The 12,678-nt window shown below is 36.8% G+C and overlaps 1 protein-coding gene across 1 annotated transcript; it reads right to left on the reverse strand.

Moving 5' to 3' along the window:
- Positions 1–718: 718 nt before the first annotated feature.
- LOC145241688 (uncharacterized) lies at positions 719–7,940 on the reverse strand. Its single transcript, XM_080104814.1, has 2 exons — positions 6,833–7,940; positions 719–786 (listed from the first exon to the last, which is right to left on the reverse strand). Exons 1-2 carry the CDS (start codon positions 7,938–7,940, stop codon positions 719–721), a joined length of 1,176 nt encoding a protein of 391 aa, XP_079960940.1.
- Positions 7,941–12,678: the final 4,738 nt, after the last annotated feature.

Raw genomic sequence — 12,678 nt, forward strand, 5'->3', positions numbered from 1 at the left:
TCTCGTACATATGGCTATAAGGTGGTGTGAATTTAACAAGCTATATACAGTGCGCAAGAAGAGAAGATTACAGTCAGTGTATTTTACAGAGAGCCTCGAGGTGAGTTTAAATGGAAGGTGAGTGCTTAATACAACAAACATTTTTACTTCTCGAAAAAGAAAATATAATATCTTATTAGTCCATTATGTTATCTTTACAAAAAAAAAAAAAAAAAAAAGGAAAAAAAGGTGCGACAGGGCAGACTGATTGACCCCAGACGATTTAATACATTCTTTACAAGCATACATGTCATTGAGTGTGAAGCGTACGCCAGCTTTATCCAAACAAAGGTTTAGATAGTTGACAATGTAGGACAAGCAGGGTGCACGATACAACTTACTCAGCTCTACTCAGCTTAGAACAGTGGTTCCCAACCGCTGTGCCGCGGCACATAAGTGTGTCGCAGGATGAGTACTGACGTGCCGCGAATATATAATAGCTACGAGCCATTTAATTTCATTTTGTTTAATAAAGACAATCAATATGGTTTAATAAAGACATTTAATTTCTTAATCGTGATGACATGAATAGATTCATCCGTCGTCAACTTTTCTAACTTTGGAGTTATGTGAAAAGGGAGAATTAACAAGCCTTTGCAGTGATAGTGGTCTCAAATTGAAGTACACACAACTGCTGTTGCACGCCTTCTCGATTTCTATTATGAAAGAATATCCAACTTTAAATAAAAATACCATCAAAATCTGCAATTATTAACTTCATACTTATCTGAACTCGGATTTTCTTACCTTAAACAACATTTAAAAAAAAAACAAAAAAAACTGAAAGACTTTAGCATATTGAAGGAGAGTTAAGATTGTGTCTCCTTCACATTCGGCCACATGTTGCAGCAGTAGTCAAAAAACACCAGGCATAACTGCCCCACTAACATTCACCATTATTATTTTATACCTGATATTGAATACAGGATATGTTGATTTATGTGAATAAAATTCTCCTTATAAAACCGTCTTTTGTTTTTATTAGTTTATTGAAAAAAGACTTTATGCGTTTATTTTTGGGGATAGATATGTTGCGAAAATTAAAAAAAAAATCACAGCGTTTCGCTATGTAAAAAACAATGGGAACATTTTTCGTACAAATCTCGACAGCTATTTATTGTCATCTATAGATTAGACATTATTAATCAAGGGAGACCATCATCTCTGACAAGGGAAGTAACTCATGGCATTACGCTGTCTTTATTTTTAGGACACCATTTAAATCTACAACCGTTTCTTTTACATACGATAAAGTAGTGAACTCTATATACGAATGGATTTACTGTTATGAGGTCCAAAGTACGTTATTCACTTTGTTCAAACTCATCGGCTTAACATGCACATGCATCATGAATTGGAACAAATACATTGAAGGCATTATAAGCATTGTTGCAAATAAGGTAGGCTCCCTCCACCGTGCTAGAAAATGACTCCCACCTGACAGTATTTTAATCCTACCCGAAGCAGGTCAGAGGATTAGTTGGCCAAAACGTGGTGAGACAGCAACAACTATGGAAGGCAGTAATTACTGAGGATACAGTTACAAGACTCAGTATTTATATTCCGTCACGGTTAACAACCACCTGAAGAAGGCCAGAGGAATAAGTTGGCCGAAACGTAGTGAAACAACAATAACTATAAAGATATGAATATAACAGTCCGTAAATAAAATTTAAAAATATTTTTATTGGTCTGCAACGCTTAAATAACATTTTTAAATGGTCTATCACGTTTAAATGTGAAATAGCGTTTTTGTTGGTCTTTCACAGTTTAATTTGAAATAACATTTTCCTCGCTAAACGCTTAGGACACATCTTAAGAATATATTCTTTCTCGTTCTCCCATTAATATTTTGTTGGTATGTCACAGTTAAATTTTAAATAACATTCCTGTTGGTCTTGAGACGTCTAGGTTTGAAATAATATTTTTGTTGATCTGTCATGCTTTATGGACGAATCTTAACAATATTTAATGCTTGTTTGCCCTTTCATACGTTTTTATTTATTTGCTTACATTAAAAGTAAGTCAGTTATTTAAAATACGTTATTTCCTTTTCATTGAATTTCTTTTAAAATTCTTTCCTTGATTTGAATAGTTTTCTTTTCTTTTCTCCCTCCCCCCACTCGTAGGGAACCTCATTTCCGGTGATATACTATCAAGATAACAAATTCACTTAAGAGTTGACGTTCTATTTCGATATCCAACATAAGCGAACACACGGCCACACATCACAATATCTCTCTATATATAAAGTTAAGTTCTATTTTATGTTTCTGTTTTTATGTCTTATTTTTTGTTTTACAAGAAAGTCACCACTTATCAAGACCCGAAGGCCACTCGAGGATAAGAGTTAATGAGTGTATGGTGGTCACAGAGACAATAGCGTACTGACCGGTAGTGGTGAAAATTGGGTAGAATGTGATTATTTAGGAAGATGGCTCAGCAAGAACTGCTTTACATTGGACTTGAAGAAGACCATGTTGTAGTCAACTGGAAAGCGGAACAGAGTTACACAGGCGTGCATTTATAAGAAAGAAGCTTTGTTCGTGAAATTTGCGTTCAGATTTAGGCACAGATAGAGAGTGGAGGGAAATTGTTAATAGTGGTTGTAGCTAGACGAGTGAGTTTTTGTGAAGGTTTCATAGATTGAAGCTCAGATGAGCATTTGCCATAAAAAATAACGTCGAACAGAGACACACTCGCGATGTCTCTTCTGTGTGAAGGAGGTTGCAGGAAGAAGAAAATAGCATATTCGATATCCGGCATAACCGTTTACATGGTCACACATCTCAATATCTCTCTCTATATAAAGTCAAGTACTATTTTGCGTTTGTGTCTTTATATCTCTTATTTATATAAAGTTACAAACTAATAAAGCGCATCTTGAAAAATGAAAATCTTTCAATAAAAACTAAAATCTACGCGGTTCTTATCTCTATGCTTTTATATGGGTATGAAACCTAAACTGTGTACCGATGTAATCCGAATAGACTAGAAAAAATTCCACCAGCAAAAGCTTCAAGATATACTAGACATCAAATGGTATGACTACGTAACCAACACAAGCGTCCTTGAGAGAGTAGACAACTACAGTATTGAGCCCATCATCACGAGGTACGGGCTCCGTTAGTTGGGACACATCTTCAGAATGGATAAGAATAGGATCCCTCAAACACTGTACTCAGAGCTAGCTGCAGGAAAAGGACCCATCAGTCGTCCTCTACAACGATGCAAAGATCAACTCAAAACCACCCTGAAAAACACTTGATTTGACATTTACACCTGGGAAACACCAGCTCAGGACCAACACCTGTAACGCCGATCCATCATATCCGGTAGCAAACAATACGAAACAGAAAGGAGAAGACTGGTGGAAATCAAGAGATAGGCAAGAAAATACCGAGCAGAACAGCTCTGCTCTCGGCCAATCTTTTCCTGCCTTCTCTGCTCGCGCAGATTCTAAGCTTAAATTGGTTTGATAAGTGGTGACTCTTACGCAAAAAAAAAAAAAAAAATCCATGGTGTCAAAGAACACAAAGTGTAAAGCATTAAGGAAGTTTGCTGATGTAAAAACAAAAACAAATAAATAACGAAAACATAAGTAAATTAAAATTGCAGTCGACAAAAAACATGAAAATTTCAGTAAAATGCTTTTTACAGATTAATCAAGGATCACCCTATAGGGTTCCGATAAATGGGCTCGAGGATTAGTTTGCAAGCAACATCACTTAAGGAAATTTTTAAACGCCAATATGGCGGCGGTGAGTTTGTGATATTGGTTGAGATTATTGGTAATGAGCTCGTAGGTTCATTTAACCCTCCCAGGCCGTGCTTGCAATAACCCTTATCCCTGAGTGGCTTCCGGGCCTTGATAAGTGGTGATCATTGTGTAAAAAAGAAAAAAAAATATGGCACATTTCATAACTTTCAAGTTTTTAAATGAATTCACTTTTTTTGTTCAGATTCATGATTCTTGATCCAATAAAATACATAATTTCAAATTTCAGAATTTTTTATTAATATGTATTAATAACTATTAATATGTTCAGGCCCTAGAGGGTTAAAGTGAAAGACGGGGTTAAAATAAATTTCAAGTTACTTTAATTTTCTAGAACAATATTTCTTTGAATGACTTAATAATAACAATATTTCTTTGAATGACGAAGTGTTTATTTATAATTTTTATGCAAGACAACACACCAAATCATGCATCAAAGTTGACTAAATTTCGGTTGAAAGTAAAAAGATTTGTCGAAGATTCACTTATCGACTAGCCTTTAATCCTGTGAAGAATCCCCAGGAGACATATCTGACGAAAGGTAATTCAATAACAAGCGTGACCAAAAACTGCAAATCTAACATCGAATGCTGACAATGGACCACAAAGAATTATTGAAAAGAAGGGTGAATTTATGCAATACATTTTAGGAAGTTATTTTTTGTTTGTTTTAACGTTTCCCTTTAACAAATTGACGAATTTGTTCTAAAATCTTTATAAATATTTTTTTTTATTATATTATGTTTTACATAAGTTTTACAAGGTATAATAAATGCAAAAGTATCAAAATAAATAGTTGCAAATGAACTACTGACAGTAGTTCTAATCTGTTTTTTGAACTTAGTAAATTTTTCAAACCACAAGCAATAATTTTCTCTATCACTATATAGAGTAAAATATGAACAACATCATTATAGGCGTTTAACATTAAAGATGCAACTTTGTATACCATTTCATAACTTGCATATAATGTCTAGACGCATATATATATATATATATATATATATATATATATATATATATATATATATATATATATATATATATATATATTCATTCTCGTAAGAATTCGTCAGGCATAAGCCTGAAGAATTCTCACGAGAATGAAACGCGGAATATTCCGTTTAGCTTTATTGTCATATATAATTTACTAACTTACTACCTAGCTCTACCTATGTATTGAGCACTCTTGAAGTAAATAGTGAAAATTTACTCATAAAATTATATCTTCATATATTAATTTATGTGATTAAATGAAGTCATGCACACACACACACACACACACACACACACACACACACACACACAAGCAAACACACACACACACACACACATATATATTCTTATAAACCAACTCTTTTAAACACAGACTTCCTAACAACTCCACATATTTTAGATATATAGATGACAGTCTTATTTTTCTCCCTAAAAACACACAAATAGAACAAATTAGAAATAAATTAAATTCAGTGGAACCATCTATAAAATTTACACATGAATCCGAACAAGACAACTCCCTAGCTTTTCTAGACATACTCCTCATCAGATCAGAAACCGATCTGAGTTTCAAAGTACATAGAAAGACCACACACAAAAACGATTATATTCATTACTACTCGCACCACAATGATAAAATAAAGACCGGCATGATTATTGGCTTTTTTCTTGCGTGCCTTTAGAATATGCAGCCCCCAATATCTTATTTGTGTGATTTGTGTGATGTCTTTCGGCGGTCTGAGCCCTCCAAGGTCACTGCGGCAAGCGGCCTCCAGTTGGGACGGTATAGGCGGCGTCGAATCAATAGACCGCTGCACCGTTTCGCTGTCCCTCTTTACACAGACAAGCATGTGGCGTAAGCTATTGGATTCACTGCGTCTCATACCGGTATAACCGGGGATCTGAGGTTCGTCTGGTACAGACTTCAGCCAGGTATCCAGCGCCGACTTGAACGATTCTGTTTTGCAGTTCGTGATCTCTCTGATGTTACGTGGTAGGCAATTGAAGAGCGTAGGACCCCTGGAATTTAAACTCGATTCCCTGAGGCGTCGGATCCAGTTGTCCCTGGCACTGGTTAGGGGTGGTACCACACACCTTCTGCCACGTTTTGAGATATAGTGCTGTATACCAGCGTTGGGCACCTGGTTTTCCATCATACGCCAGGTATAGATGATTGAATATCTCTCTTGCCTGCGTTGAATCGATATGATATTCAACGTATCCAGCAGTTGCCAATAATTCAATTGACTATAACGAGTTATCTTTCTTAGAAACGACTTCTGGATGGCCTCTTATGCTTGAATATGACTTTTTCTGTCCGGAGTCCACAGCTGACAACAGTAATCAATGTGCGGCAACACCAGCGACTTCCAGAGTGTCAGCATTAGTTTTTTTTTTGTCTCGTTTTGAAAGTGCGTAGAATCCAACTGGAAAGGCTCCGTGCAGTCGAACACACTTTGTCGATCTGGGAGGTGAATGTACCATCAGAATCCAACGTTACTCCCAGATCGCGCACAGTATCTTTGGTTTTAATTAGCTTCCCGTCTTGGGTCGAGTACTTAGATGCTTCTCTCAGGTCCTTCCTTCTACCGTATTTGATACACTCGAATTTCCCGGAGTTAAACTGCATATTGTTGTCATTCGCCCATTGGTAGATAGCGTCTAGATCATCTTGGAGAGCTTGTACATCAGAAGAATCTTTTATTTTCCTGCCAATCCTGGTGTCGTCGGCAAAACTTGAGACGAAAGACGATTTGACTTTTTCGTCTATGTCGCCGATTAGTACGAGGAACAGCAGCGGACCAAGTACTGAACCTTGGGGAACGCCAGATAGCACTTTGGTCGGGGGAGATGCAGAGCCATTTAGTACAACTGTCTGGTAGCGATCTGTTAGGAATGATTTAATCCATAGGATCAATTTACCTCCAATTCCAAGATGTTGGAGCTTTTCGATGGTTACTGCAAAGTCCACTTTGTCGAACGCCTTTGCAAAGTCTAGGTATATCACGTCGACATTACATTCATTGTCTAGAGTATTAATGATCCTATCATGATGGATTAGAAGCTGACTTAAGCAGGATCTTCCGGTTCTGAATCCATGCTGCCCTGGATTGAACAGACTGTGGTTGTTGAGGAGTTCCACCAAGTACTTTCGAAGGACCTTTTCGAATACTTTTGTAATGTAGGATGTTAGTGCCACTGGTCGATATTGCTTGGGGAGAGATCGACCGTCACCTTTGTATATTGGGATAATGTTAGCGCGCTTAGAGTCGGCTGGCACTATCCCTTTGTCCAGTGATGCCCTCCATAATATGAATAGTGGCTTAGCCAGCTGCTTTTTACATTCCTTAAGGAGTAGCGCTGGGAAACGGTCGGGACCTGCCACAGAGTTGGCTCTGAGTTCATCTATCTCGTCGGTCAGGTCTCTTTGTGTAAACGTAACAACAGTAAGCATTGGTTTAGTGTCGTCATCTGGTTCAGGTTCAGGTTTTGACGGTATTGGTCTAATGGGCTTACTGAAAACCGATTCGTATGGATCAGCAAGTAAACTGGCCATTTCAGCACTATTAGCGGTTAATTGCCCGGCATGATTAATGAGAGGACCTATCGCTGACTTAATACTTGAGAATTTCTTGGCATAATTGTAGAAATATTTAGGGTTGCGCTTTATAGCACCAACAGCTTTGTACTCGTCATTTTCGCGTGATTTTTGAAGAGAACTAATCAGTTTCTTTTCAATTTCAACTAATTCGCTAAGAATTTGCGTTGTTTTTTCATGCGATTTGGACTTTTGCAACTGTTGCATTTTTCTACTTCTTTTACGCATGAGGTTCTTCCGATCCCTCGGTATGAGTTTACTGACTGGAACGTTTATGAATTTTTTCTTATAAGGAACATGTTCTCGTGTGGTCTCGTAACAAAGATTTCCAATACGATTCAATATTTCATCCGGTTCAAGGTGTGAAAGCTCATTTGCCCAGTCTACTTCCGATAACCGAGCTCGAATGTTGTCCCATTTGATGGCGTCGTTGAAGAAATTTAGAGATGCCAGGTTGCCTGGTTTAGATACGTTATCGCACTCGGTATCCAGCCGCTGGCATTCAATACTTGAGCTGCAGGTCACCATGAAATGATCTGACAATATTGTCGGCGTACTGGTATAACTGTTCAGCAAGGAATCATTATTGGTAAACACCAGGTCTAGGGTATTACCTCCTCCGTGAGTGCGCAAGTTGATATACTGGCTAAGAAAGAATTCATCAGTTAGATTTTCAGTTGCTGCAGCATCAACCGTTCATCTGGCGGTGCACCAGGTCCCGGTGCACCTGTGGGCCAGGTAGCATGTGGTAAATTAAAATCCCCACAGAGTGTGATGTTAGGAGTTGGTGTATCCAGGTTTCTCATCACTCTTCTAAGTTCGGCAATAGCCTTACCAAACTCTACTGATGTCGATCTGTGACCACCCATTATATCGTCGGGTTGACGATAGATGACTACGATCACCAGATTTGGATTTTTTAGTTGAACACCAACCATTTCGATGACACCCGATGAGTATTTAATAATGGGTGGCTCAGCAGTAGCGGCCAGATCGTTCCGCACGTACAACATAGCGCCTCCACTATTCCTTCCTCGTTTACTTTTACGGGGACGGTTACGGTCGCTTCGAAAGGGTTCGTATCCCTTAATGTGTATCTCAGCATCTTTCTCTTCTCGAAGCCATGTTTCAGTTATGGCTGCAAAGAGTTCGTTATTTGCATTCAAATAATCGCTGAGCATTGGCACTTTGGTTTGGTTTGTACGTGGATATAGTCCATGAATATTTACAACGGTAAAATTTGACAATGGAGAGTTTACCGCCTCATTGGGATCATCTGCTGGTGGGGGATATAACTCGTCGGCATTGTCATATTGGGCTGCTGGTCTTGACTTGGTCCCGGTGTCTTAATGATGAATTTCAATACATTACGAATGTTTAAAAAAAACTAAAGTACCCATCCTATTTCATTTCTTACGCAAAGGAAAAAGCTACGAAAATACACTATAATATAAACAGACAGAAAAATAAAACAAATACCTCACTATTAAACAGACATCTTTTCATTCCCACCCACACCAAAAATACAAAAATCTACGACACTCTTAATAGACTTGGTTTTCACTTGATAAAAACAACTTCCACAACAATAAAACAGACATTAAAAACTACCAAGCACTCTCCCAAAACCCCCACATCCAAAGCCGGTAACAACTGTCAACAGGCGTACATAGGTGAAACACAGCGAAAATTGAAATTAAGACTTAATTTAGATCATGCGAAAATTATTAAATACGTGATAGATAGAGCTAAAAGAAGACTTTCAGAATCAGCACTAATATTAAATACTAATACTATTACGCAAAGAAAAGGCTTCTACCATTTAGCCCCTAGCATAGGGAAAATAATAATCAAAGAACAAAATATCAAAACAGATCCTGGCTAACCGTTTTTCCTTAAATATTTCAACAAAATGAATAAGTTTACAGAAAAAAAGTGTACATATTTATTTAACGCATTTTTAAAAGTGTACATATAGACATTGAACAACCCAACCTTCCAGACATGGGTAGGATTCAAAAACTGTTCTCTTTTTCGTATGATCTTTTTCTTTTCTTGCATTTTTACTTCAATATCCTGAAGATGTCCTCTGAAATAAGGACGAAACGTTAATTATTTTAATAACTTCATTCGGTTTTTCTATTTTTCTCAAAACATAACGTCAACCACCGCTGGTATTTTTATTTTTATTATATATATATATATATATATATATATATATATATATATATATATATATATATATATATATATATGTTCCAATTTTTCTTTTTCAATATTTAGTGCTCCTACCGCTAACAGTTAAGACTGGGTCAAATTCTATATTTTTCTCCGATATTTTGCTTTCACCACCATTAACTGTTTATTACATACATACGCATAACATAATCTTTGCATTCTCGATTCAAAAATAATAAATTCTCCCTTCTCAAATTCTGCCCATTTTGATTGGCTGATACCTGACTATTCGCATATTCCGAGATCCACTTCTAAAAGAAACAAACGTCCCAGAAATTATACAATGTGGTATCGCTCTCTACAGAAGAAATCGTGCTAAAAATATTAACTAAATTAAACGTATTAACCGATTGGCGTTGCACTCTACAGATTATAATCGTGCTGAAAAAATTAAACATATTAACCGATTGGCATCGCTAAAAAAAACAAAACAAAACTGCGCATAATAACCGATTGGCATCGCTCTCTACAGACTACAATCGTGCTGAAAAAAATTAAACATATTAACCGATGAGCTTCGCTCTATACAGAATACAATAACTGTGCTTTTCTTTTTTTTTGTAGATAAATTTTTACATTAGCTCCATCTCCAAAATTTACTTTAACTTTGACTTTTATAAGTTTTCGACTTTGCTGATTACGAAAATTCCATTTAAATTTGAGAGAGACAAGTACTTTTTGATGGTTGGGTGTGTCTATTCCGAAAGTCGTTCTTAACACGAGGCTTTTGGGGTTGTCTACTTCGAAAGTTGTTCTAAACATCCGGAGGTTGAAAACCGTTCTTAACACGAGGGTGGGGTTGTCCACCAACAGTAACCGTAATTTAATTTATTACGAGGGGAGGCTGCGTCAACCGGGCAACGCCGGTTAACGAGTCCTGCAAGTATATATGATTAAATTCGGCTGAGTTCGTTTTTTTCCCCCCAATTTTGCTGGTAATCTTTTCTATTCGCTGAGCGATCTTTCTTGCTTCGACTGGTAGGTTTTATAGTTTAGCCCCCAGTGGTTGCTGTTTGGTCATATTCTCTAGTGCCTTCCATGGGTACTTTCGATCATCCTCAGGAGTGGTTGTTGTTGTTGTTGTTGTTGCCGTTCTTTATTGAGGCTTGGGTATATTTATAGTAAATTCTATTTTATTTTATATTGGTTATATAGGTATATATAGGATGGATAGGGGTTAATTATTTATTTATTTATTTAATTTTGATAGAAAGCGCTTAACAATATGACCGAAAGCAACCACTTGGCACCATACTATATAATCTACCAGCCGAAACAAAAGACCGAATTGAAAAATTACCAGCAAAATTGGAAAAAACGAATTCAGTCGTGTTTAATCAGACAGGCATAAATAATGACTTGTTGCCAAAGTATATATATATATATATATATATATATATATATATATATATATATATATATATATATATATATATATATATATACTACACGAAGTCGTCTAATTTGGTTTTACTGTTAACTCCTCTTTCTCTTCACCGCGTTCTTGTGTAATCCAAGACGATCCGTTGAGTCCTTTAAACCCATATGAAGTGGCCAAAATTTACCAATCATCTTTTATTACGTCATGTATTTTCAAATAATAATTCTCGTTTTTATGATAACGATTCGTTTTTCATGCGCACCTATTTCTCTCCCCCCCTCTCTCTCTCTCTCTCTCTCTCTCTCTCTCTCTCTTTCTATCTTGCTATATTATCTCTTTCCATTCTTTCTCATTTTCCTATTTCAGTATATTCCCCTTTCCGTTTTCGCCTCTGTCTTTTTTTTCTCTTTTTCTTCCTTCCCCTCTTATCTTTGTCGCTCTGTCTTACTTTATCTATCCTCCTCTTCCCACCACTTCTCTTATCAATAGATCTTTAATTATGTCATGGCAATCACAATAATATCTCCTCCCTCTCCTCCTCCTCCTCCTCCTCCCCTCCCTCTTTCTCCATGTTGTAGTTCTTCTGTGACATCATAAAGAATCTTCTACTCCCCCCGGGTTTGAATAAATGATATCAGTTAGTGTTCACGACGCATTTTTCTTTTTGACGTCATACACTGTGCACAGGTACGACTTATGAAAATATATTTTAGTAAATGGCGACATCCTTCTTTGTGGCGTCATCTACATTGTATGGAGAACACAAAGATAATAAGCAAGTTAGCAAGCATCAAACTTAAAAAAAAACTACCGTAGAAACAACAAACGGCTAATTCTCTGCTCCAACAACAACATGGCACAAAAAAAAACAAAAAAAAAACAGAAAGACATACTGAAGATGAAGGTTTCCTTCGAAATATATTTCTGAACTTTAACATAAATTTCAAACAAAATAAATATCTGTTTATTTTGTAACAATGCGTTGTTTTGGCTATCAATACGTATCTTATTTAATTCAAATTACATAAGTATATACTACACCTCCGAGTATAAGTGGTTCACCTATAAGATGACCCAAGATCCATGTCAGGTCATGACAGCGGCATTCACATTAAGAGGGTTGAACCGGCTTTCTCCAAACGAGAAAGTGTCAAGGGGAATATTAAATTCATAAGCAGTCCCCAGTTGTACGTTTATCTCTGTCAGGGGAGATAACTGTTAGATTTTTGCAGTTCTTGCAGAGAGGTGTCTATGTCTTCCTACATAATGTGCCTGGTATTTCCAAATGGTCACTCGTCTAGTACTGATCTGACTCAACGTTGCTTAACTTAAGTGATCTAATGAGAACCGGCGTGTTTAGGTGATTATGTAAAGCATTACTCTTGCTCTCATTTTTTGACGACGTTCAATGTGCACGGTTATCTCAATCTTTCTGTTTTAAAGAATTATGTAGTACTTTAGTGACGTCAGTCACTGTGCATAAACTATGCATAAACAAACGCATATACACACTTACTGAACTCACATACAGACATGATCATACACACCTTCTTGCACTGACTATAACTAGGCAAACTAATATATACGCACACATGTCTACAATTTCTTTTCGCATGCACGAAATTTCCCGCGGCAACCACTGAAATG

This window comes from Euprymna scolopes, chromosome 20, assembly GCF_053919585.1.
Source record: "Euprymna scolopes isolate OS-2025 chromosome 20, ASM5391958v1, whole genome shotgun sequence".
NCBI lineage: Eukaryota > Metazoa > Mollusca > Cephalopoda > Sepiida > Sepiolidae > Euprymna > Euprymna scolopes.

Excerpts from the sequence above, each read along its gene's own strand:
- LOC145241688 (XM_080104814.1), bottom strand. The coding sequence starts at position 7,940 with ATGGTGACCTGCAGCTCAAGTATTGAATGCCAGCGGCTGGATACCGAG. Across the intron at positions 787-6,832 it reads TAATACTCTAGACAATGAAT|GTAAGAAAATCCGAGTTCAG; the intron begins GTAATGTCGACG and ends ATGTTGTTTAAG.